Source organism: Myotis yumanensis, unplaced genomic scaffold (genome assembly GCF_028538775.1).
Source record: "Myotis yumanensis isolate MYYU_CA2020_CCGP unplaced genomic scaffold, mMyoYum1.0.hap1 SCAF_3, whole genome shotgun sequence".
Lineage (NCBI taxonomy): Eukaryota > Metazoa > Chordata > Mammalia > Chiroptera > Vespertilionidae > Myotis > Myotis yumanensis.
The window spans coordinates 16484350-16510504 of NW_027223754.1; the positions used below are offsets into that span (position 1 = coordinate 16484350).

Here is a 26155-nt window from a genome sequence, read left to right on the forward strand (position 1 = left end):
AGAAGTGCATCCCAACACCGCCCTGACACAGGTTGGTTGTTATCTACGGGCGAGCAAGAATGTCCATTTAGATCTAGCCTCTCCAAGGACTAAAAAAATGCTCTCATTTCTAGACAAGTTTTGTAATTACCTCTAATCCGCACTCCGAAACAACACTGTTCCACAGAACTACAAAGTAACACCTAGCTGTTTTCCCTCTCCCTCCCCCCAAGCCCAACCCACAGAAAGCGCCCTTCTCCCTCCAGAAGCCCTTCCTCTGTTTGGGAGGCCCCTTCACGTGGCAGTATCTCAAGACAGGACCCTGACACGGCACCCAAATGCCCGTGGTGCCCTTCACAGGAGCCCACAGCCACCTCCTAAGCAAAGTGTCTACCCCAACTCCCCTCCACGCTTTTGCCATCCTGGACTTCAGGGAGACCTGAAACCTGGGGTCCACTCCCCTTTTTATTCAAAAGCGGGCCATTGAAGACATTCCCCTAAACCAGGAATTTAAACTTGTTGGTTGCACTTCATGCCAAGTAACCCCCGAACATGAAAATCTCCAATGTATGTATGCAAAGGAGAAAAGGTGATATTTCCATGTACAAAAGGATTCGTTTCCGGTGTGCCTCTAGTTGGCTGGTCTCCCCGAGGGCCCAGGACAAGCTGAACTGCACCCAGCGTGTCTAGAGCACCTGATAGGATATGGCATTTGTCACAGATGGTCTGCAAGTCCTCAGGCAGGTGGCTGAGAAAAATGCTCCCACCTGCCGAACTGAATTATTGAGCATCAGAGAGAAAAGGCTGTGCTGTTGTGGTTTGAAGTCATTCGGCATCCACGTGCCCAGGAACCAGCTTGGAAAGTTGTTAGAAAGCAGTCCCTTTCTTCTTCCTCCACCGCGCCCTGCCTGCCTCAGTGCCAGTCCGGGCGGACCAGATGCGAGCCTGGCCCGTCGGGGGGCCACGGACCTCCTGGCCACTGTGACGTCAGCAGCCGCTATGCCGTCACATAAGCATATTCTTCAGTCACTGCGCTAGACCCCTTGTACTTAGATTCTCGCGGAAGCTCTTAATAAATACTTTTATTATGAAGCAGAATTATTCACCTGTTTGTGACTTAGAAGGGAAAACCAGGTCCTCGAAGACTCCTTTAGAGAAAAGTCCCTGTAACCTCAACCACAGAAAGGGCCAAGCACACAGAACCAGGCACTTCGGGCAACTCGTTTTCTTCTTGTCCCGCCTCCCCCCTCCCCCGCCCTTTCGTAAAACTGCGTGGGCACATTGGCCAGGACCTGTGGGTTTCCGAACTTCAAGCCTTACTGCTTAGAAAAATGAGGTAAGAGATTCCCATCCGCCACGTCACAGGGACACACACACCAGCCCAGGTCTCCCCTGCCCGGCGGCGTTATTGCTGGAAGTCGGAGGGCTCCTCTGTCGGCGGTGAATAGGTCTGCAGAGTCCTTATTGCCGTTCTGGCGGCCCGGTGGCCGGCCGGCCGAGGACGGGTGACGGCAGGGGCCTGGGGGCCTGTCCCCGGCCGGTCAGTCCCGGCTGTCGCTGAAGGCCCCTGGTTTGGGGGCTCCCCGCGCGGCCCTAGCAGCTGGGGGAGGTGGTGATGGGGCTGTGCAGGTAGGGCAGGCTGCTGGGGGCCGCGTGCACGCCCACCGACACCGGGAAGCTGAAGACGAACTGCGAGGTGGGCGTGGGGGTGGCCTGGCCGCGCTCGCGCAGGGGCCCCGACGGGCTGGCGGCCTCGGCGGCGCAGGACGTGGCCAGCACCTGCGACTCGAACTGCAGCAGCTGCCCCATGAAGCTGAAGTTGGGCGAGATGATGCTGCGCCGCTGCTTGACGAACTCGAAGGCCTCCTCCAGCCTCACGCGCTTCTTCATCATCAGGTAGGCCAGGCAGATGGTGGCCGAGCGCGAGATGCCCGCCTGGCAGTGCACCAGCACGCGGCCGCGGCACTCCTTCACGGCATCTGCGGGGGGCGACGCGTCAGTGGCCCGCCTGCGTCCCAGCCCCGTCCCCGTCCCACCGTCCCACCCCGTCCCACCCCACACCGGCCGCCCCAAATGCCTAAGCAGGCGGCCCACCAGCAGTGGGGGTGGGAGGGAGGGAGGGAGGGAGGGAGAGGGGGCTGGACAGGTGTCAGAGGATGGGCACTCCCACGGAAGGGGGCAGGGAGGATACCTCCATGGAAGGGCTGTCGAATCCCCACCATTCTAGGCTGTTTTTGAGACAACCTAACCCATGCATTGAGTTTGGAAAAAAATGCTAAACCCCAATACATTCAAGGATTTCCTCTTGCAGAAATAAAAATAATGACTCAATTATCCCTTTCTTTGTCCTCCTCCCTTATCATCAATATAACCTGGAGACATGGAAGGGAAAGGCTATTGGCTCTGCGAGCTAACAGCATGGACTAGGATCAGGTTTCCCATCCCTGCCCAACACACCGTCCATGCAACGGGCAGGCCTTCCTATGGGGCAGGGGGTGGAAGGTGGGAGAGGGCAGAGTACACCCTGGGAACCACCTCCCCATCCTCCTTCCCCCACACGAGTTACATATGGTCCCTACCACCCTGCCCACCCTGCCTTGGACCCAGTCCCCACCAGGGCCAGCCTACCCACCGATGTACTCGATGGCTTCCATGAACCAGGAGCTGATGTCGGCCTTGTGGTTGTCCTCCACGGGGATGCACTTGTACTGATAGTGTCCTTCGAAGTGGTTTGGGCAGTCAGAGGAGACGTTCAACAGGGCCGTGATCCCCAGCGCGTCCAGCATGTCCCTCCGGGCAGCATGATAGGCACTGCCGAGGTAGAGGAAGGGGAGGATCTCCACCGGACCCCCCTGCACCAGAGAGGGAAAACAGGCCCCCAACATCATGAGTGCAAAGCCGGCAGGAAGAGGGCTGGGGTGCTTGGGACAGGGAGAGGGGCTTTCACAGGCCCTGGGGAGAATGCCTGGACACAGCCCTTCTAGGCTTCCCCTCATCCTGAGGAGGCTCCTGATGGGAGCGGTGGCCCAGTGGGACTCCTCTCGCCTTTACGTTGCCCTCTGCAGAGAAGCCAGGACAGGAAAGCCTTGTTCAAGCAGCTCCCCTGATAGAGGGAGACAGACATGGTGCTGGCTTGTCCACTATTTGTGACTTTAACAGCTTACACCTGCCCATCACCAAGCTATCTGTTGGGTGGTTTAGGGACTTCTTAGGTTGGATACTTCTTCAGTTGTTATGTCAAAAATAGATGCCATGCCGGCCTCACAGACAAAAGGAGGGATCTTGGCAAAATTAGGTAACTTGGCTTAAATGAAGGATGGTTTCCTATGCAATCTGAGATTTGGGGAGCAGAGTTGCTGGGCTCCATTAGTTCACCCCTCCCCATCTATATGAAAAGGGCTGGAAGGGGTGGGCTTGTCAGAAATGGAATGGCTTACACCGGTTCTCTTGGGGGAGAGCTGGCTGGCCATTTATGTCATTTATAAGTGGGGGCAGCCTGAGTGTTCTGGACGGAGTGGGGTCCAAAGGTCACTCCTTCAAAGAAGGGTGTTCGCTCAGCTTCCTGCAGGGCAGGTCACACATCCAGCCTCAGCAGCCTCCTCGTTTGTCTACACATAACTCTAGAGACTAATCAGGGAGTTACGTCTTTTTAAATGTTGTTGTTGCTAATCCTAACCCGAGGATATTTTTCCATTGATTTTTAGAGATTGGAAGGGAGAGGGAGAGACAGAGAGAAACATTGATGTGAGACACACATCAATTGGTTGCCTCCTGCACACACCCTGACCAGGGCTGGGGAACCTGCAGCCAAAATACATGCCTTTGACCGGAATCAAACCCAGGACCCTTCAGTCCGTAGGCCGATGCTCTATCCACTGAGCCAAACTGGCTAGGGCAGGAGGTACGTCTTTCTATTTTTTTCTTAAGTTAGGGGAGTAAGAGAGGGAAGAAGAAGAATTCCAAGGAATAACCTATTCCTAACCTACCTTACAACCCATCCCAATATCCAAAGCCTCTGAAAGCAGAACTCTGAAAAGAAGCCCCCACACACCTGGTCGTGCAGTGGGGTTCCACAGGAGCTGCAGCCCAGGTCCAAGGACTCGGCCGTGCTGGGGGGCACTGCGGGCGGGATGGCTGCCAGGGCCTTGGTTTTGGAACAGAATTCTGGATACTCGGAGGAAAACCTCTCATAGCCACCTGTGAGGAGAAAGAAGTTCAGGTTAATGGGGTCGCTAAACCAGCCAGGAACCACAAAGAACTTGAATCCTATCCCTGCACTGAGTGAGGAGAGCTGTCTCTGCATTTACCACTGGGTGGCGCTGTGGGCCCAGAGATAGTGGCTACGGAGCCTTTTCCAGAGATGCTGAGTCCGCGTTCAGGGATACAGACACACAGAGGAAGATGTGCAGGGGGCATGCAGAAGGGCCTCTTTCCAGAGGAGCCCCTTAGGGTGAGGACAGGCCAAGGCTGCTGTGGGTGTCCATAAGCACAAGAAACCTGCAAAGATGTCTGTCTTTCCCCAATTTAGCCCTTCCTTTGGAGAGCTTCAGTGGGGGGAGAAGGAAAAAGGTTACCCTGGCACGAGCCCTCCTGGATCTCGGCAACAGAGCAGATGCCAGTCGACCAGCCTTGCGAACAGCTGTTCCGTCGACAAGGGGCCAGAACAAGAGGAAATGGGCTTCAATCTAAATAAACCTCTCTTGCTACACACACAGGTTTGGGGCAAGGGAGGATTTCCTGACCTGAGAGTTGCTAAGCCCTCGGATGGTTATCTGTGAGATCACCTTCCGGGGAAGGGAGATCTTTTCAATGAAAAGAGCTAAACATGTGGGATGGTGTCCGTGCCAAGCAGAAAGGCCTGGCTGGGCAGAGGCAGGCAGGAAACCACTCCGAGACGAGAAACGCTCAGCCTCCACTCAGACCCTGTGACTTCTGGACGTGGCTCTGCTGTGACTTGCCAACTACTGTCAGTGTCTGGCCCTGCTTGTGTTTCCACTTTGCAGGTTCTGTAGGACCAAAGATGGATTATAAATTAATTCAATAGATGAAGGGGGATCAAAACTTCCAGTTGTAAGATAAATGAGTCCTGGGATGTAATGTACCGCTTAGTGACTATAGCTATTAATATTGCATTGCATATTTGAAAGGCGCTAAGAGACTAGATCTTAAAGTTCTCATCACAAGAAAAAAAAAATTTAAAACCCTAGACAGTGACAGATGTTAAGTAGACTTATTGTGGTGATCATTTAGCAATATAGTCAATATCGAATCATTATGTTTTACACCTGAAACTAATGTTACATGTCAATTATATCTAATTTTTTAAACCATAAATTTACTTAAAAATAATCCAGTGGGGCCTGCATGTTGTCGAACAACTATTCTAATGGACCCCTTCAACTGATGGTCACGTGTGTAGCTAGTACCTCTAAATCCTGGTGACTCAGTGACCTGGTGCCACTGTTCCCTGTAACATTCATCGTAACCTTCCAATATGCTGACATGTGATGGTTAGTCAATTTCTTGCCCAGAATTCCAGCCCTAGAAGCTGCTTCAGAAAGGAAGGGACATGATTCTTTGCCACATCATGAGGCTTACAGAAACAGGGCACGCACTCTTCCTCCCTGACCGGAGGCTCTGTTCCCCTCCACTGCCTCCCTCCCCCACCGGGATAATAAATGGCTATCTCTCCAGTCACAGGCACCTGCTCCTGCTGAGTCATAATGACCAGCCTCCCTGGACAGACAACCTGCCGAGGGGCCCACCCGTGCTGCCAGTTTCAGCGGTTGGTGGCCTCAGCGGTGACCTCAGCACAGGGCAGCTCTCCCTCCCATTATCACCCCCATCTGCCCCCTCTTTCCTTATAAAGCTGCCGACACCGCTGCCCCACAAACATCTGAGACGGGAAAACTTGTAAATGCTTCTTCCCCTTGGGAGAAAGTAGAAAGGGAAATGGATCAGTCAACAGACCAGGTTGAACACGTGGCTTGGCCGGTGTGCTCAGTGGTTGAGTGTAGACCTATGAACCAGGAGGTCACGGTTCAATTCCCGGTCGGGACACATGCCCGGGTTGCAGGCTCCATTCCCAGTGTGGGGCGTGCAGGAGGCAGCTGATCAATGATTCTCTCTCATCATTGATGTTCCTATCTCTCTTTCCCTCTTCCTTCCCTTCCTCTCTGAAATCAATAGAAATATATTTTTAAAAAAGAAAGAATGTTCTTCCCACTGCCGAGAAGGTATAGGAAGGGCACCAGACTGAGGTTCTGGAGGGGACACAGCCTTTGCAGTCAGACTCACGGGTCTGGGGCTGGCACTCAGCCGCTCTGAGCTTCTTCCTCATCCATAAAATGTGATGGAGCACTCACGCCAGCAGTCCTCGGAGGACTGCCTGGGCCGGCCAGTGCGCGCCTGGCCTCAGGGAGACGCATAAGGAAGGTTCCTTTCTGGGCACCTACGAGGGGACCCCAGCATTCCTGGCCGCTTCCCAGACTTTGGGCCACCTTCTCCTCCTGGGCTTCACTGTGTTTTCCAGCTGGAGTCTTCAGACCCGACATTCAGCCAGCAGGACAGGTCCCGCACTTCTGAGCTGGAGACCCTCCCGGGCCCGGGACATCCGCTGCCTCCCAGGCTCCATCAACCGGGAGGTGCAGAGAACCCGAGTCAGAGGCTGACCCCGGGGGAGTGGCAGGTGGGGGGACAAGACAGAGGTGACCCAGAGGCCAGACCCGAAATGGTCAGTAAAAGACACCATTGGAACGGAACAAAAACATGCTGAAAAGTCAGTGCCCTCTGGCGGATCTTTAAAGAACAAGCAGAAAGGGAAGAAGCAGATCAGCCGGAGGGACAGGAGCACAGAAGGGCCACATCTGTGATGGCGGCAGCAATGAAAGGGGTTTTCACTCCAGAGCTGTGGCTTTTGGGTGTCCGGCTGGTTGTTACAAAGGAGGGCCTTCTGGGGGGCTAGTGGCTGCCCTCGGGCCGGAAGCATGCAGGCGAGTGGGGTACATGGAATTGTGCACGTTAGGAACCTCCAAGTCTACCCTACCAGGCCACATGGCAGGAAGCTGCCTCTGGGTATCAGATCCGTGTTAATTAAAATGATGGGCACTCTTGAGAGGAAATGCTCACCATGCCAGGCTCTTCCCATACATGTGTCCAACCAGCAGCCCTTGAGGAAGGTGTGACTAGTTCCAATTTTACAGAAGAGGAAGCTGAGGTGCAGGGCAGCCCCAGGAAAGGGCACAGCCAGCATTCAGCCCACTGGCCTCAAAGGCGGCTTCTAACCAGCTGTCTGGAGCCCACCCTGCTGCTCGCCCAGCACTGCCCTCCTGGTGGTCCTCCTCCAGGGCACGGCCTGCTTGCTGGTTGCAACATGCAAAGACACTGTTTTCATGCAAAACTCCGCGGCAGAACACTGCTGGCATTTCACCGAACCCCACTTCTTTCCAGTGCTTTCCTACCTCCAGGTTGTCATGAGGAGCTGTGACCAACCTTTTAAATTTAACGCAATAAAATAGAAACTACTAGAATGCACTGGCATTTAAAGACGCTATAATTTCACGGAACTCTGGTTTCAGGCGTGTCTGTATCCCTGTCCTGGGTCAGGACGGAAATAAAAATGAATTCTTACTGTGGGGGGGTGGGGAGGTCAAAATATGCTCCCAAGCTTCCCAGTGCCTCCCCTCCACACTCCCAAATCCACGCAAACACCAGAGCCACAGCCCTGTAAGAGCTCAATTTAAATCACCAAGTTTTATCCAGAACTTAGGAGAAGAAGGCTTATTCCAACGGGACACCGTGGGCCGGGCTGGAGCCCATGCCTCCTGCAGGTGCGCAGAGAGGGCAGAGGGCAGGGTGCGGGCACCAGTGGGAGCGTGAGCAAGCACACTCTCTCCTCACCCTTGTATTCCCGCCCTCAGAACGGAAGGATTTCAGACTATATCACCTCTAAATTCCTCAATTTAATTATTTTCGAACTACAAACTGACATTATGTGCTCAAGATCTTCGTTGTTATCTCAAAACAATTTCATTACTGATTCCACCTGCTTTTTCTATGCCCTATTAAATGTCATCCCATAATAGACTCTGACTCATTTTGACCTGTTTGTTTCTTCCATGTTCTTATTTAATAATATGCTTCCTAGTCTTAAAGTTCTGATTGTCTCATCTTACGTTTAAAACTGGAATGGTTTGGTTTTTTGGGGGGGGTAGGGTGGGGAGGGAATATAATTTCTCAGCCAACTTCCTTCAGGAACATTTCTAGTTCAACTCTGTGCTCTCCTTTTCCTCACACACTCGCACAGCAATGCACGTTTCAGGGTTTACTGGCAGTGATGGCCGACTGGCCTCCCCTCCATGCAGGGCTGGGAGAGTGTGTGTAGGGCGCTTCAGAAAGGACAGGCTGATGCGGTGCTGATCCCATCACCATAATAGGGCCCTTAATGGGGTCTGTGAGGGGAAGACTGGCACTGGCGGTGACCGGGTCACCAATGTTAATGTGGCTGCTGCCTTTCCCCCATAACACTCAGCATATCACCCGTTCACAGTCGGGGCTCGCAGCCTGGCTCTCCAGAGACATCCTATCAATACAAGGCATATGTTGCCAGCAAGAAAGTCTGAGGTCATTTGAAGGTCATTTGGCTTTGAGCATTTCCCTTGAGGTGGGTGTTGACTTAGTAAGCACCCACGGAATGCTGAGCAGTTTTCAGTTATTAAATTTTACTAAGCGGGCTTCTCACCACAAACCTGCCTGTCCTGGAGCAGCTGGCTGACACCTGAGGCCCCACTCGGCTGGTCTTGTCCGCAAGTCCTTCCCAGTCCTGTTTTGTCTGCTGCGTTCAGCAAGCTGGCTTCCGTTCCAGAGGGAACTTTCCTTCCTGTCAAACTTCCTCTTTGTTAGGAGGGAACTGCCTTTCAGTAAGGAAACCAGCTATCTGGTTTCAGATGCCTGCCTTTTTAAAGAAATGTCTTGGCTCCTTTTTTAAAAGGCTGCCTTCCTCTCTCCCTCCCTCAGCGTCTGTGCAGCCCATCTTGGGTGCAGCCCAGCTCTCTTAGAAGCATCAGGGACAAGCCCTAGGGAGCTGTGATGGGCTTGGTAAGGATGATGTTTTCACTCTCAATTTACGGGGACACTCTGTCTGTAGTTACTTTTGTGTTGGAAGCACCCAGTTCAAATGATGCCAAAAGTAGTGAGTTTGCTTCATTTGTTGTAACTCTGTAACAAATTACAATAGGGGGTAGAAATTATCTTTAGGGCTTACCTTTTTTTTTTTGTAATTCTAAAATCCTTGTCTGTCACTGGCACTGTGTCTTATTTGTAAGGAGAAAAGCCAGTCCCTTTGGGTGGAGGAGGTATGTGACCTCACTCAGCATCCTCCCCCCCCCCTCTGTCCCCCCTTGTACAGATGGGCTGTACAAGTGGGGACAGAGTGAGACAAGGCAGGAGACAGTCACCAGAGCTGCCAGGGCTGCTGGCTGAGCCCCATCACGCCCCCAAACCATTTCTCTTTTGCCCTCGGTGGCTGTTTTCTGCAGAAAGTGTGATACCAGCCTCTGAGTGGTTGGCCAGGCCGGGCCCATGGGGCCCATGAGTTCCAACTGGGAGTGAGAAGCTGGAATATCTGGGGGACCCTCCCACTTTCTCAGCTTTTATTTCAGAACCTGAAGAACTGACAACGGTCATGAGCTGAGATGAATTTTAGACAGGAAAAGGGAAAGATAATGTTTTTATACCTGAAATCTTCTGCGCATAAGACTGATTTGTTATTTGGGGAAGATGGGAGGTAAGGAATGACTTCCATTAGGATAAAAAAAATTCTCTTTTTGTCTTTCTCTAATGACCAAGGTGTGTGTGTGGGGGGGGGGGGGGGGGGGGCGCAAAACCCTAATCCAAGGATTTATGAGGGAGAAAGGGATTTGAAAGGAGAGGTTTATTGTAATAAAAGCTGAAAAACTGAAACTTCTAAACTGTCCCTAAAAATGCCTCATAGGATTTTAAATAAACTTAGCTTTTTTAAAAAAGTTTACCCCAATGGGAATTTTACTCGCAAAAAAAGACCAGAGAAATGTAGTGATTTGGGTTATTGCTTTTAGCAAAACTTGGCAGCATTTTATTGGTATTAAGTAAAGTTTACTCTTAACTCTGAATTCTTACCTGTGGTATTAGTTATGAACCACCTGCAACTGCCCGGTCAAAGAGACAGAAATAGAAAAATCAAAATTTTAAACATAATTATAATTGGTAGAATTAAATAGCCTTTGGCCAGGAAGGACAACATAACTTCTGAACATATACCCTGCTGTTTTTATGGTCCCTCCGGATGGCGGACACCAACAACTGGATGACTGGCTTAATGTCCAACCACGTGTACTCCACACCCAGCACCACACAGGAAGCGAGACACACAGAAAAGCCCATGAGCTACAAAATAAGATGAACAGCTCCACTGGGAACCAAACGACCCAACCCCTAATCAATGCAGGGATTGACTAAAGATCATCTAAGGCTGTTTTCCGGTGTTTCCCTTTATTTCGTTCCCTATCCCACCCCACAACCCGCATGGCCTCCACTCCGCTGCCTTCAACTGGGGGTGCAGGAGGCATCCATTGCTTTCCTCCCCCGGACAGCACCTTCCCCAGGGGTGTGGGAGCAGAGGCTGCCCAATTTCTTTCTGTCCTCAGGGTGAAAGCCTTTTCCAGGAAAAGGCAAAGAGAAGGAAGAGGAACTGTGTTAAGAGGGCCTCAGCTTAGCTCGTATATGACAATAGGCTCAGTTGAACAGATTATGACCCAGGTAACAACCTCCAAGACAGCCTGCCAGCGCCACAGAACCAGCTGGAAGAGATGAGCAACGCGGAAGAACCCCCCGCCCCCCTCCCCGAGAATGAATGTCAGGCTCGGCTTCCTCTGCTCGTGCAGTCCAGGCTCCTCCTGGCTACGCCCATGGCCTGCTCCTGAAGAGACAAGTTGACCTGAGACCCAGGCCCAGACACTCTCCATCTCAGAGGGAGGATGTCTGTGGACTCTGAGATGCATAGGGTCGTCCTCCCGGCCGCACCAGGTCTGACAACAGGAGGCAGTGCAGGCCTGGGAGGCAGCAGCCCCTGGAACGCTGCCTTTCAGTGGGCCAGGCACCTCGCCAACCGCCAGGGGACTGTCATTTTACCCAGAAGCTCGGGTCCTACCCAGCCTTTACATCAGCATTTGCCTCCTGCAGAGTGGCTGGTCCGGGAGGCGTCTCTCGGAATCGATCTGGCTCTGGGCTCTCCCGATGGGGTTGGGGGACCCAGGAAGATGCCGGAGGAGGAAACCTTAAAAATATGCTTCCCTCCCTGGGAGGGGGGCCTGAGTGTCTGCGCGCCCGCCCGGAAGCCCAAGGGCCAAGGTCCCCAGCTGCCGCTCTAGGGCGGTCCCCTCCGGATTTCTTCCAGGAAGAAAAATAAAACAAAACGAACCCAGACTCTACGTGGGTCTGCCCTCCCCCGAGAAGGGTTCTGGGTTCAGAAGCCCCCGAGGGAGGCACGCGCTGCGGCTCTAAATCAGGAGGAGGCCCAGGGCAGCGCAGCAAGGAGCACACCCGTCCACACCCGGCCACGCTAAGGGACTTTCACCCCAGAGCAGCTTCTCTTATTGTTCCCTCCAGCGCCAGACACGGAAAGGCGGGCGTATTCCGCCGCCTGGCCCCACGCGGACGGTCTAACCGGGACCTGGACCGGACACAGCTCCGCACGCGGTCCCTGCGGCGCCGGCCCCTTCCTGGCACTTTCTCTGAAAGCGCTTTGAGAAGAAGGGAGGAGGACGGGGCTCCACCGGAGGTGCAAGAGGCAGCCTCCCACGGCAAGAAGCATCAGCAAAATCGCCTGAGTGGTTCAACCACAGGTCAACGGCAGCGTTTCCCCAGCAGCTGACAGGTCAAATGGCCAGGAAACAACTGCCGAGAACAAAGCCCCCCGCTGTTCACCGGGGCCAGCCCGGCCCGTCGCCGCTGGGCAGTTCTGTGCAGCCTTTCGGACAGGGCGGTGGGGAGAGGTTTCCGCCCTCCTCCCCCCGCCGCCTCCCTTCCTCCCGGGTGAGCCGGTCGGGAGAGGAAGGGAAAGGAGGGAGGAGGCGAGCGGCGCCGGCAGGAGGAACCGAGCGGCTCTTTGAAGGCTGGAGTCTGAACCGCCTCCCGGCTTCGGCAGCGAGGACCGGACGGGGCGAAAGAATGCGCGGAATGCGGCGGCCGGAGGCAGGGGCTCAGGGGCGCATCGCGGCCAGGACGCCCTCGCTCCCCGCGTCCTGCGGCTCCTCCCGCGCGAGGGCCAACAGGGACAGCGGCCCGGACGGGTCCGCAGGTGCGGCCAGCGCACCTTCCCTCCAGCTACTTGGACGGCATGAAGTCGGCAACCGGCTTCCAGCTTTGACAAGACTCTCCTCCCCGAAGAGTTGCACCAGGGCTCTCGTACATCAAGCCTTCCATCTGATCCTCCAGAATCGTGCCTGAACAAAAGGTCGTACTACTCCGCTGCCTGAATATTAGGGAGGCACTGTCCCGCCTGGCGTTCCCCAAACACTCACTCCTCCCGCCCCCCGCGCCGGCGGAGCCTGGGTCTAGCTCGGCACCGGAGGAGTGGACCACCTTCCGGGAGGTCCTCGGAGTTGGGCGGCAGTGGGGGGGATGGGGGGGGCGGATACAGATCGCTCCACGCAAGGTCCGCAACCCGACCTTCCTGGTGCATTTCCGAGGGGCAGGTGTACCATCGAACTGGCGCTCCCCGTCCTTCACCCGTTCCCCGCCTCTTGGCTTCTCGGGGTCGGACCTCGGCACAGGGCCTCGGCGCGCCAAACTAACAGGCCTAACCTGTCCCCACCCGCACAGTGACACTTAGGAGCGCTTCCCTGGAAGGTGAGCAACGCGGAAGAGGCGCCTCGCCCGCGAGGCCAGACCGTTAGTGAGTGTAAACAAACGCAGACCTGCCAGGAAGGGTGCAGCATGGCAGGTGACAGGGGAAACGCGCGCTCACCGTCCCGAGGACTTCAGGAGCTCGCACTGCACACGAGCGCCCCAAACCCGGGCAGACCCGTGCACGCCGACGCGCACAAAGGAGTTCGCGGGGATCCCCGCCGCCACGAGTCCCCCCGGGCACTTCCTCCCCTGGCCACTCAGCCCCGATACACCGCCCTTGGAGCTCGCACCCCGGCGCCCGCGTTTACCTTTGAGCAGGCAGATGTCGGTGCGCTCGGCGTTCCGGCGCAGCGCCTGCACGACCAGCGACACCGTGCTGTCCTCGCGGAGGCTCTCGGCGCGCGGGCTGCGCTCGTCGTAGACGATGACGGCCGAATAGAGGCCGGATCGCAGGCGGGAGCGCACCTCCTCCTCGGCGGGCAGGATCTGCTCCAGGCTCACGGAGCCTTTGGCCCGCCGACGCACGATGGTGTTGCAGCGCACGTTGACCGAGCCTCGGATGTAGCCCGCGCTGTGCGCCAGGAACGGTCTGCAGTCCAGCAGCAGGCACTTGCCGCCGCTCAGCAGCCCCAGGGCGCCGCCGCCGTTCTCGTCCCGGTTCATCAGCCTTTTGAGCACGCTGCAGTCCATCTCCCGCAGCTCCTCCACCGTCACCATGGTGGCTGGGAACCGGGGCTGCTGGCACACGAGGCGGCGAACAACAGCTGGGCGGCTGGAAGGGGCGGGCGAGGACTAACGGAGGGCGCGTGCAAAAGTGGCCAGAAACTTGGCCCTCAGGGACTCGCACAGGAGACCGTCTGGTCCCCAGTAGTCTTCCTTCCGCAGTCTCACAGGCACAGAACAGTCCGAGCGGCCTCGGGCACCCGGCAGCACCGCGCGGTGCGAGGGGGAGGCGACGGTGAACGGGGCTGTGTTTACGCGAGTGGGCCGAGGGCTCCCTTCTGTCGTGGCCTCTTTGTATTTTGCCCGCTGTGTTGCTGCTGCCGCCGCCGGCGCCGCCGCTCGGCCGCCGCACCCCAGGAGCAGCCGGAGCTCGGCTCACTGCCCCAGCCAGAGTTTCCTCCTCGGCTTAGAGATTTATTAAGGCTCCTCTGCTCTCCCCCGGGAGAGGGCAGCTTCAGTACTACCTGGCGAAGACCCGCCCCTTTCCATTCGGGGCCTCCCGCCTCCCTCCTCCCGCCCCCAGCTCGGGCTCCCCGCCCCATCCCCGCCCCCTGCGCCCCGCTGGCCTCTCCTCCCGCCCCCTCCCTGGCGGGTGAATGGAGTGCCGGCCGCTCGCGCTCAGTCACGAGGCCGTGACGTCACAAAGAGCGGAGTAAACAGGCCGCTGGGCGCTAGTCGCCCGGCCCATTCATAAAACCCGGACCTAGAGGAAGAGGGAGGAGGCCGCCGACCCGCAGGCAAGCTGCGCGCAGGGACTTTGTGAATGGAGCGCGGCGGCGCCTCTCGTCGTCAGCCTGCGGGCGCGAGCCTCCGCCATCCGAGATCTACCCAACGCGAGCGGCGGGGCAGGCACTCCACCCGGGCTGCGGCATTGGCAACAAGAAAGTAGCCGGCTGAGAGCCCGGCCTAACGGAGGCGAGGGATCGGGTTTGATCCTTTTTACCTCCTTGCTCCTCCCCCTGCCCCCCTCCCAGCCTCGCTAGTCTCCTTCCCCGCATCCAAGCAGAGTAGGGACCGTGATGCCGCCGTCCACCCGACAGGGCCTGGAACCTCCTCGCCCCGCATTTACCGAGTGCGTTGGGCCCGGCTAGCCGTTTTTTTCAAGTGCGATTGCTCTGACGTTAGCTTATGCATTAGCGTGATCGATTTTCATCTTGAGCCATTAAATCAGCTTTATAGCTTCCCGAGGACGTGGGCAAACCCCAACTTAGAAGATGAAAGGAAAAGCCCTCCCGCCCCGAAGTCCAGTAATGGGAGCGGGGTGTTGGGGCAGTTGCTTTACGATCCAGAGGGAGGCATTCATTGCCGGAACGTTGCTCCTCTGGAGGAAGGCAGGGTGCCACTCCCGTCCACGCTTCCTAAAGATGTTTGTTTAACCCTAGTAGACAAAAAAAAAAGAAAAAAAATCCGATATTTATTTATTCATTTATTTATTTATTTATGTGACTTTTGGAAAAGTCCTCACCCCATATCGCACTTGTGCAAATTGTCTTCTCAGGAAATAACAATGAGGGCCCACATATGGTGCGAAGCTAGACCCTGAGAAATTTACCGTCAAGGGTTTAATAAGCTCTGGGGCAGACGCAGGTCTCAGCGTCCCCTTTCCGGGTCAGGTAGCATTTTTTCCCGCTGCCCTCCCTCTCCTCCCCCGTTTTTTTACTTATGCATTTAATTTCCCAGAAGCCGCTTTTGTCAGGGGGCTTGTGTGCGTCGCGATGCGGACACAACAAAAGCCAAAAATTATTCGCCCGACATCTTGCCAAGTCTTGTTAGCGAGAATTAACCAGCGAGCGGGAACCCTGCAGGACTCGCTGGCGGCGGGGAGCCTTACACTCCAGGTCCAAGTGGAAGCCCGACCCCGGCATCGAAGGACGGCACCCTTCCCGTTTCTCCCACCCCCGACTGGCCTTCCGCCTCGCCTTTGTTCCCCTCCTGATCTCTCACCTCCGGCCCCCGGGGCCACCCCGCCACTCCCCTACCCGGCTCTCAGGGGGCCTCCACTTCCGACGCCTGTGGCCCGCGCTCCTCTCCCCCTGCGCCGCGAATCTCCCGACTCCCCGGGAATCTTCCCTTGACCTATGGCTACAAACTGGCTCAGCAGGGCACTGCACTGATCCTGTCTCTATTTAGAATTTAGTATTTTGTTCAACATACTTTTTGGGCATTAATTTTAATCGCTTCAGAAAGCATTGCATTAGAATACGTATTTTGACCACTGACTTTTTGGTGCCCTTAACTTCTGCGCCCGAGGCGCGTCGCTCACGCCGGGCACTGTGTGAGGTGAGCGGTCCAAGGCTCTCCGGGCTTGGCCTCTCGGGGATGGAGGGGGTCGTACTCCCTCCCGAGGACAAAGGGGGCCCCACTGTCGGTCTCTCTTAGACCGCGGTGGCTGCGAGGCTCCGTCTAAAAGCCTCGCTCTACCTGGTACCCCGGGAGCGCGCCTCTCTACGGCGTCCCCCTGCCCCGACCATCCAGGGATCCTCTGGCCTCCGCCGGGCCCTCTCCCCGCGCAAGGGAACACCGACGCCGTCCCGCGGGCTGGACAGGACGTCTGGTGCCAGAGCCGCTCAGTCGCAGGCAGGTCAGGCCAATTTCGCACGTGTCGCCGGAGCTGGGGGGACGTCCCCGGGCCGCACTGGCCGCGCGCTTCCAGCCTTTGTCTCCCCTGCGCTGGGGTGGCCTCCCCGCCGGACCGGCCCCCGCTCAGACCTCACGTGGCAAGTAAATAAGTCAAATCCGGGGGTTGGGGGGCAGGATGCTCACGGAACAAAGGCTTGCTTTCTGCACCTGACAGTAATCCGCGGTGGCGAAACCTGTAAATCCCTCGGGAGATTCGCAGGGAAGGGGGTGTGGGCGGGCGCGTGCGAGTGATTGTGTGTCCACGTGTGCGTGCCCGCGCCTGCACGCCCGCGCCCGGGGAGGGGGGGGGGGGGGGGATCAGCTTCGGACTGAAAGGATTTAAGCCTAGAGTCCCTGTAATAAGGACGCGAATGCCTGATTTTGGAAAGAGACTACTTAAAAAAAAAAACCCTCTCTCCTCAACTCAGGAATTTGCTGTCAGTTGTGTGCGTTTCAGTAAATGAGATTTAAATTTTGCGTTTATCCGGATCCTTTTTAAGCACCCTGGATCATTTTTTTTTTAATTTTGGTATTGTAAATGTGTGGGCCTTTGGGAACACAGTTAAATGGATACAATGTGGGGACTGCTCTATACCTACCGAACACAGAGAGGATAAAACGGCTCAATTAGTATGCAGGCTGGGGGGTGGGGCGCTTAATCGGTGGACACAGGAACTTGTGAAACAGCTTGACAATAAGATCTTGGAGAAAACAAAGGCATTTGGGAGGAAAACATTGTTTGAATGTCATTTCAAAGTTAATTTAATTAACGAAGGCATATCTGCTGGAGTTGGAATGGGATTGCCCAAGGAGAGATATTTTATTTATATTTAGCAATAAACCTTCGGGTGGAAAATGCTTTAGAAATTTACTGTGACATGTGAATCCAACCTCTTTTTCATCAGACAGTCCTTGGAGCACCTGATGAGTCACTGTCAGGCCTGGTGAAACCTATGTTCTTGTTTAAGAACATTTCTTACCAATTAGGAAGTTGTGTGATCTGGGAATTTAAAGCCCAGAGGACGCTCCCCAGAGAGGACTATGGCTTCTATTCTGGTTTTAATGCCAACCTCTGACTCACTGTCCTGTCCCGAAGTGCCTGAATGAAACTTGCCTGAAAAATCATTATTGAATTAATGAAGGTGACAAAGGTTTAAGAGAGGTTCTGTGGGTTCCTCCTGTCTGGTCTGTTGCTGACACAGTGTGATCTGAGCAGGAGAGCCCCCTGTCAACCCCAAGCCAAGCTTCAGCAGCCTTCTCCCCTCCCTCCCCCAGGCCAGGCGCACTCAAATGCCACAACACAAAGCACAGGCTCAAACTCCTCTCTTTCTGTCCCTCCTGTGCTCACGGAGAGCAAAGTTGGTGGGTTTTATTTATCTGTTTAGTCAAGCAAGCGGTAATGTCCCACGCCAGTTCTTCAGCTTTTCAAAATCAAATTTTGGAAACAAATGCTTTTCCAAATAGAAGATAAAAATGGACCCAGCAGGTTTGTTGTTGTTAATCACTCTAGCTGTGGATACTTTCCTGGTTATCCAACAAACATGTTAAATTCAATGGGGGGAAGAAATTTGTCTATGCCTTCAAATAGTTTATAATCTAGTTGGTCTGGTCCGGGTGTGATTGTCACGGTATGTTATGGGAGGCAGGATCTAATAAATGTCCTTGGGGAAGAACAAACAAAATGTGAGGAGGACTCAGTCAAGAAAGGAATTGAACCCTGTTGTGGGATTAGGGAAATGAAAGAAAAATTCCATTGTGCATAAAATGCATCTCATCTACTTACATGTTATCCTGGATTTTTTTTTAGGGTACTATTTTTTTTAACTTTTATCCCACCTCTGATATTCATTCTGCCCTTGTGCCTTATATCTTTTCCTTTCATTTGTTAGCTTCTTTCTTCCCCAGTGGTTTTGCCTGCTAAAAATAGATGAACAATTGGTCTGAAACTGCAAGGGAGCCAAGATGATGCAAAGGCTGTAGAAAATCTATGCCGTGGACCATGAGCTGTGAGCTGACCTAGATGCAAGATGACCTAGGTGTGGGCCCAATTCTATAACTTTCATTGTCTCCTTAAGCAGGTCAACTGTTCTATACCTTAATTTTACCATTTGTCAAGCTAGAGAAAAAAAAATAATGTAATTATTTTGTTTTTTTCAGGACAACAAAATGTCTAAATCATTGTTCCAAGGACACGGCAATAAACATATTTTCCAAATGTGTTGGAGTATGAGGTCAGAAATGAGTTTTGGACTTGTGAACTTATTAAATAAAAATTCTCATTGAGAAGTAAACATTAAATCACATTGTTCATGCATATTCCAGAACTGTTATTGAAAGCAATGAAACAACCCAAAATTAAGATGATCAAAGAAAATCTTGGGCTTTGGGGCATTATTTCTTCATTGATGAAACCATAAAACAAATGTATAGGAAGCCCCTGTGGTGCTGCCTGCCTGCTACCCCAGGCCCAGGTCATCATTATCCACTGTTGTCTACTCCTGCACACAGCCCTTCCTGCCTAACAAGTGTGAGGAGAGTGTGACCTGAGCCTTTCAGATGTTTCAGCTGTTCTTCACCTCCACATCTTAGCCTCAGTGAGCTCTTCTTGTGTGATGGTTGGTTAATTCTCATCATAACTGTAGGGAAGGAAAATAATCTTTCTCTATCCCCTTAGGTTTGTACCTGGGACCTGCAAATTAAACTCACAAAGACAAGTTAACAGGAGGAAAAACAAACAATGTTAATTGATGTTAATTTTTTTTTTACACGTGCACAGGGACTTCACAGAAAAGAAATGAAAACCCAAAGAAGTAGTTAGACCCGGGGGCTTACACGCCATTTTAACAAAGGACAATAAATTGTCAAGAAGTGACTGTCACTAGACAAAAGAAAGGGGCTTTGGGCTTCTTGGAGCTGATAAATTATGGGAAGGTGAGTAGGAAATAAATGGGGAAAACTAATGGTAGATCAGGGCTATTTAGTAAGGTTATTTGTGCAGACTCATCTTGGTTCCATCACTGTCTCTGGTGATAAAGGTTGTTCTCTTCCTGGTGGTGCAGAAGGAGACACCTGCACACGGGCAATTTACGGCCTGCTTTTAGGCAGATGGGAAGGGTGATGGAGAGCTCTTTTTATGCCTGCTTTTTCCAATTGCCTTCCGTTCAAAATAACCCGTATGCCAGAATGGCATATTCTGACCCTCGTTACAGCCATATCACAGCTTGACCAGGTGGTCGGCAGTGCAAAAAGAGGTGTCAGAATTTCAACTAGAACTTTGCTTGAATGAGGAGCAGGTCCCATTCCGCCAACAGTGGCTCTAGAAACTAGTCCTTTAGAAACCCGAGAGTCCTTACTTCTGGATGTTCTGGTAGACAGAAGGAAGGGGCCCAGAACCAGCAATTCCTAAATAGTCATCATCTCTAACTATTTTAGCAAAAACCCCAAGGCCTTTGACACTGCGTGAGACTGATCAATTCACTTCAGTTGAAGAATAGTTTTCTGAAGTCAAGAATACTCAGATTACCAGCGTCAGAAGGAACAGGAATTAGCATAACAATACACACGATTTATTCTCGGAGGGGAATACCTAGGGTCCTCTTTAAGCAGTGGTTAATTACATCCTGCTATTTATCCCATGTGTTAGGGCTTAACTAATTAGCACCCCGCCAACTCTATTTTTAGTCTATCTCTCCCCACCCCCACCCCAACCCTACCTCCCAGTGCCCTGTGTCCTTTATGCCACAGTCTTGAACCTCCCCGCCAAGTAACTAGGTGACGAGGTCTGTCCTCTAGGCCACCAACGCCCTTTTTTCCAGGGCCCCTTTGGATGCCACCCTGAGTCTGAGCCGCGTCCTCTCCAGACCTGGGTGTCATTTGGTGCAATGAAAACGGACACATGCTTTGGGGCTGACAAATGTGGTTTTCAATGTGGGCTCTGCCATCTAGCAGCTGGGAACTTTGGGTAAGTTCTGCCCTTCACTTTCCACATCTTCTCAATGGGAATGTTACTAACACCCAGACCAGTGATCGGCAAACTCATTAGTCAACAGAGCCAAATATCAACAGTACAACAACTGAAATTTCTTTTGAGAGCCAATTTTTTTAAACTTAAACTATATAGGTAGGTACATTGTTATGAACTTAATTAGGGTACTCCTAAGCTGGCCTTTGCTAAAAACGTCCTCGATCTGATTGAGGTACGTTCGCTGAGGTCGACCCCTTCCAACTCTCCCATCCACACTCGTCTTGTATACTTGTATAATTCACATTATAACCCCTGTTCATATTATCTGCTTAGCAACACTGTAAGATCTGCTCTTGGATCTTGACAAAACTTCTGCAGTCCTCAGGCCAGAGTCGAGCACAGAAAGCTTGGAACGGAGATCTGTTAATTTATTGATTGTTCTGAAGAAACACCACAAGCCCTCCCATCTCTCCACCCTGCACGCCCCAGCCTCTGTTCCATCTGTGCTCTTCACATTGTTGCAAACACTACCTGCTCTACCACACTACCACTGCTGCCGGCTCCTCTGGCCACCGTTTCCTGCTCCTTTTATGTGGTTTTGATGTTTGCTGCTGGTACCCAGGGCTGCAGCTACCTTCTTTGGAGAGACCCATCCAGAGCCTCAGCCTCTGACTAGTCTGCCCCCCACCCCCACAACTGCCCCGAGGCTTCCTCTGCTCGGTGCACAGTCCAGGAGCACCAGGCGCTTTCCAGCCCTGTCCCAAACCCGCAGATCTCATCTTCTCATGTTCTTTGCGGGGAACTTCTGACCAAACTAACTGCTTCCGCCCAACTGAAACTCACAAGGGCGGTCACACTGAAAGGCGCTGATGTGTCTAGATGACTATTCAGAACAGAACCCAAGCGAAAGGGTACACTTCCTGGCCTGAGGCATAAACACCGCATATATTTTTCCCTTTCGGAGGGCTATTTTTCACGCTTGAAATGAAGTGTGGTCAGAATGTATTCTCATCTAGAATCTTAGGTCAGTCAGGCAGAGGTTTGTCCTTCTCGTGTTTTATACATGTGCATAAAAATGGAGTAAACAACGCCTGCTGTTCAATACATATTTTACACATATGTCAGAGATGCAATTCTAGAGCAGACTGCTTTGGGGGTGTTTGTGGTTGGTTTAAGGGTCATGAAAAACACAGAAGAAATCGTTTCTAAAAATGATCAGGATTTCCACTTGCAAGTTATCAAGTTTGAAGAATAATAAACCACAAAATGCTAAAAATGTAGTTTTTTTTCGGTCTTATTTATGAGGGTTCTTGTTTTTGTGCCTTTTTTCCAATGGACAGAAGAGTTAAGAAAAATGTTGGAGACGGGTTAAACCTCCCCTGTGGGACAGCTCTGGTAAAGGCCCTTTCCTGTATGGTTTCCCCAAGGCCTTGAACTGCAAAGATGTGGTGTGTGTGTGTGTGTGTGTGTGTGTGTGTGTGTGTTGCGCGCGCGCATACACACATACACACATACACTTACATACATTAATGCGTGTACACATATACATGCATACACATACACATACATCTGTGTATAACATTTACGTTTTCTTCTTGAAACATCTATTTCCACCCTCCCCCTCTATACTTGGGCTCATTTTTGTAAACCCACTTTATTCCTCTCCCAGCCCCTGCAATTCAAAGGGGCTTTCTCTCCCTCCCCCACACTCTCTTTGGTTGAAGTGTTAACTCATCTTCACTTGTGACAGGATGTATTCAAATTAAATGTTCAAAAAATTCAGAGACTGATTTTCTTCCACCTCCAGTCTGGGTTTTCTTGCCGTCAATGCATCATCAGTTCCTTATCAGTTTGGAAGGGCGGCAGCAGTGATGATTGACAGGCGGGAATGGGGAGGACCAGGGAGAGCCTGGGAATGAGGCATCTTTCGTTTCCCTGCGATCATTACAGAAGAAAAGCAGTTGCTCAAATTAGGTCACAGGGGAAGTGCCTGGCCCCCCACCCAGCCAGTGCCTGAAGGTCAGCTGTGTCTGCAGTCAGGGAGGTCAGCATCTGTCCACCTGACACCCTCCTGCACTCTTACAGGTCCTGCTTTGAGGGGAGGCGGAGGTGGTGGTTGCCATGATCATCACAACGGAAAGATAGTTGACAAAGACATATGTCATGTGCTGAGTTTTGTAGCCAAAGTATACGGTTAGTTAAGGGGTTCTGTGGACACCAGCAATTGCTCAGCCTCCCTGCCAGCCTCCTGGATGAGGCTCCACTCTGAAGATAACTCAGTGTGAAATTCCTGCAGAAGGTCTAGAAAACAAAGGCCGCCTAGTGAATGGGGACTGGTCTTAGTTTGCTCAGGCTGCCATGGCAAAGGATCATAGACTGAGAGGATGAAACAAGAGAAATGCCTTGCCTCACAGTTCTGGAGGTGAGAGTCTGAGATCAAGGGGTTGGCAAGAGTGCTTTCTCCTGAGGCCTCTCTCCTTGGTTTGTAGATTGTGGCCTTCTCTCTGTGTCCTCAATGCCCTTCTTCTCTTCTGTGTCCTAATTTCCTCAGGGCACCAGTCATATTGGATTAGGGCCCACCCTAAAGTCTTAATTTTAACTTAACTACTTCTTTAAAGACCATGGCTTTGCATCATATTCTGCATATTCTGAGGAACGGGTGAGTTAGAACTTTAAGATATGAATTTTGGTGTAATACCAGAGCTTTCCCCAGAAAGAGACCTGAAACCCTCACCATTGTTCTTCCTGACATTCTATCCTCAGGGGCTAGGTTCGGGGAATGGACAGAGCTTAGGTTCTGGAGTCAGCCAGAGCTGGATTTGGACCCCAGCTTGACCCTTTCTAGCAGTGTGACCATAGGTGGGTTTCTTAATATCTCTGAGCCCTGGTTTCCCTGGCTGTGAAACAAAGATGAAATGCACACACCTCAGGGCAAGCCTGAGGATTCAGTGAGATGACCTGAAAGAGCCTGGTGTGGTACCTGACTCAATACCCAGCTCCCCTGCCTTGTCTCTTGACTCATTCACTTCTCTTAAGTCCCCAAGGACAGGCCCATCCAGAGATGAGACGGATGCATTGATGGGCCAATCCCTTATGCCCACCTCATGACATCTCGGAACCTCCAGGACAGGTTCTCGGTCTCCTGGGGCCCTTCCTGGTCCCCTCATGCACAGCTGAGCCTGCTTTGTACTCCTGGACCCTCCCCACAGCAGCTCCTTCCCCTGCTGGGCTGAGGGTGGGGGAGGCCTAGGGAACCTCCTCTCTAAGGGCATTACCCTAACAATCAGGGGGAGGGACAGGGGAGTGGGACCAAGGCAAAAGCCTCTTGCACTAGATGTTAGTTTCCAGTGATGAGCGGTTTCCCAGGTTCGGGATGACTGATGGCTTGTCAGGAGAGTCAGAAGCAATTGCTAAGAGCAGTTGTGGAGAGCGAAGAAGGGGAAGAAGACGGGAGAGTGCCAGATTCGCTGGGAGAGCTTGGCTCTCCTTGCTCTAGATGGCAGTGTGTGGAGGATGTCCCTGAGGACAGGGACGGAGTTTCTCAATCAGAGGATTGTTACAGGGCTGCCGGAGTCAGTGTCTTCCAAGGGCCACCCCCACGTCTCTCCCACGCTCACCATCCACTGAACTCGGGGCTCTGGTGGGCAGCGCCCTCTGGCAGATGAATGAAGAGAAAGAAGAGGTCAGTCATGTGAAGGGCTTTGCATGGAGGCAGCTGGCCCTTGGGTGCCTTTTCCCTGCCCTCTCACTGGTAGTTCCCATCTTCTCCAGAAGGTGTGAAAGGGGACAAGGTTACAGAGAAGCCAGCCTGTTTTGCTTGGCAGGGGAAGCTGTGTTAGACTTATTTGGGTATCGTGGACTCAGAAGCACCCCCTTTCTTCCCAATGCAACAGAAAACGACACAGGTTAAATAAACCCTGCCCATTCCATAGCTGAGTGTCTGCCAGAAGCTTTGCTGAGGAGTGGGGGAGGAAAGATTGAGTAAAAAGAGGGCTTCCCAGCCTCCCCTAGCATATCCGTTAAGACACACATGTCTCTGAGCCCCACTGTCCCTCCACCAATCCTGGCTTTGTGGCTGGCTCCCTTCTCTACCAGCTGGCAGGCCCTGTGGTTCTTTCGGTAGCCTCACCTTGGGTCTGGCCTCTCACCATGATTTCAGCTCCAAACCTCTCCTGGGCCTGGGCTCTTGCTGGCTGAATCTTGTTTCCCTTGGCCGGGTCTGGTGGTAGGGCTAGATGCTGCTCACTGAACCCCCACCTCCTAGATGGAAGGTTGTTCCACCTGCTGGCCCTAAAGACCTTGAACTCCCAGAGTGACCACCTCTGCAAGTCAGTGCGGGCTTGGGGGCGGGGGGTGGGTGTTGGAGCAGCTACATTATCCACTGACAACTGGAATTTGCACTTTCCTGCCTTTCCCTCCACCTCCACCCATTGGCCAGCCAAACCACAGTGACAGGCTGGTGGCCTCCTGGCTGAGCCCCCAAGCCTTAGGATCTGGGAGAGTGTCAACACCGGAGATACACACAGCAGTGGGCGTTAGACTGACCATGGCCTCACCTAGAGCTGTCTGTGACTTCTTGTGCCCTCTTCTTTGACCACCTCCCTGACAGCCTGCTCTAGTCTTTCTGCCTTTACTACCTCTCACCTGGATATTACACCAGCCTCTTCTTGCTATACACTGCTGCTGGATCGATCATCTTAAACACAGCTGGGCATATTTTCTGATTACAAATGTTTGATGACTCTATTGGCTGCCACATTCAAGGGCTCCACAGTGGAACCTCTACCTCCTCCCCCAACATCTCTGACCCTTCGTCTACAATCACCCTTTGGTCTGTGTCTTCCCCAGATCAGCTCTCTCTTTTCTTTCCTGAGTGCTTCCGCTCACATTGTTCTCTCTGCCCCAAATGCCCTGCTCCTGGGTCTCCTGAGACAGTCTGAGAAAGATCCCGCCAAGCTTTGAGCGTGCACATCTGAATGTGCCCTCTGTGCAATCCCCAGCTCACTCCCAGCAGGCCCTTAGGCAACCCATCCTGGATCTGCTTGAGAATTGCCCCATGTCCGAGTGATGCAAAACCAGAATAATAACCCATCTCAAGGGAGACTTCAAACTTCACTTTTGAATCAGTTGGAAATTTAGACAAAACTTTTCCACATTAGCTCTGTCCCTTTCACTTTCAGTTCACGGAGACTCACTGACCTTTCTTAAACAATGTGATTCTCCTTCCCTGGTAAGCAATAAATTCATGTCTATGCATTTAGATTACACTGGTTCTCCTTGTTCCATGGCACAATCAAATTCATGTTTCCTTGATTTTCCAGCCCAAAATAATCCTCTTCCTTTTGAACTCTGTCATCATTTTGTCTATTCTCTCGAAGTACTCCCTTATCTTTTTTTATTCATTTATTAAACAGACATCCAGGCATTGTTATTATACCAAGCACTGTTATTTACACTGGGTTATGGTCATGAACAAAACAGACAAGAAGAGATGAAAAACCTTGCCCTCATGGAGTTTACATCATCTGCAAGTAGGGACAGACAACAAACACAAAAGAAGTAACATATATAGCATGTTAGATGTTGAGTATAGGTCATGGACAAAAATAACACAGGAACAGAGAGAGATACAGAGCCTGGGAGGATGGTAAAAATTTAAAATAAGACCATTTAAAATTTGACCCAAGCTAGTTTGGATATGCTTGATTCTTAAGACCTTTTGGGTAAATAATGGAAGCTACTAAGTTTGAGGTAGTGAGGGTTGCCACTCCCGCATAATGTCAGTATCAGGGAATAATCAAAGCACATCTCAAACCAGATTCTCTTATGAGGTTTCTTAACCAAACTAGAGGCCTGGTGCACGAATTTGTGCACAGGTAAGGTCCGGCCAGCCCGCCCCAATAGAGGTGGGTGGGGTCGATTGGGGCGGGACCGGGGGGGAGGGGCTGCAGGCAGTTGGCAGGCTGGTCGAACTCCCGGTCAAGG

At 52.6% G+C, this 26155-nt stretch overlaps 1 protein-coding gene across 2 annotated transcripts; it reads right to left on the bottom strand.

Moving 5' to 3' along the window:
• Window positions 1-1048: 1048 nt before the first annotated feature.
• On the bottom strand, window positions 1049-14056 carry DUSP4 (dual specificity phosphatase 4). Of its 2 annotated transcripts, none has more exons than XM_070408329.1 (4): window positions 13173-14056; window positions 4031-4176; window positions 2612-2831; window positions 1049-1958 (listed from the first exon to the last, which is right to left on the bottom strand). In XM_070408329.1, exons 1-4 carry the CDS (start codon window positions 13579-13581, stop codon window positions 1573-1575), a joined length of 1161 nt encoding a protein of 386 aa, XP_070264430.1. In that variant the 5' UTR covers window positions 13582-14056; the 3' UTR covers window positions 1049-1572. The 2 variants fall into 2 exon arrangements, with proteins under 2 accessions (XP_070264430.1, XP_070264429.1); XM_070408328.1 differs by having other exon boundaries at window positions 2612-2790; window positions 3966-4176.
• Window positions 14057-26155: the final 12099 nt, after the last annotated feature.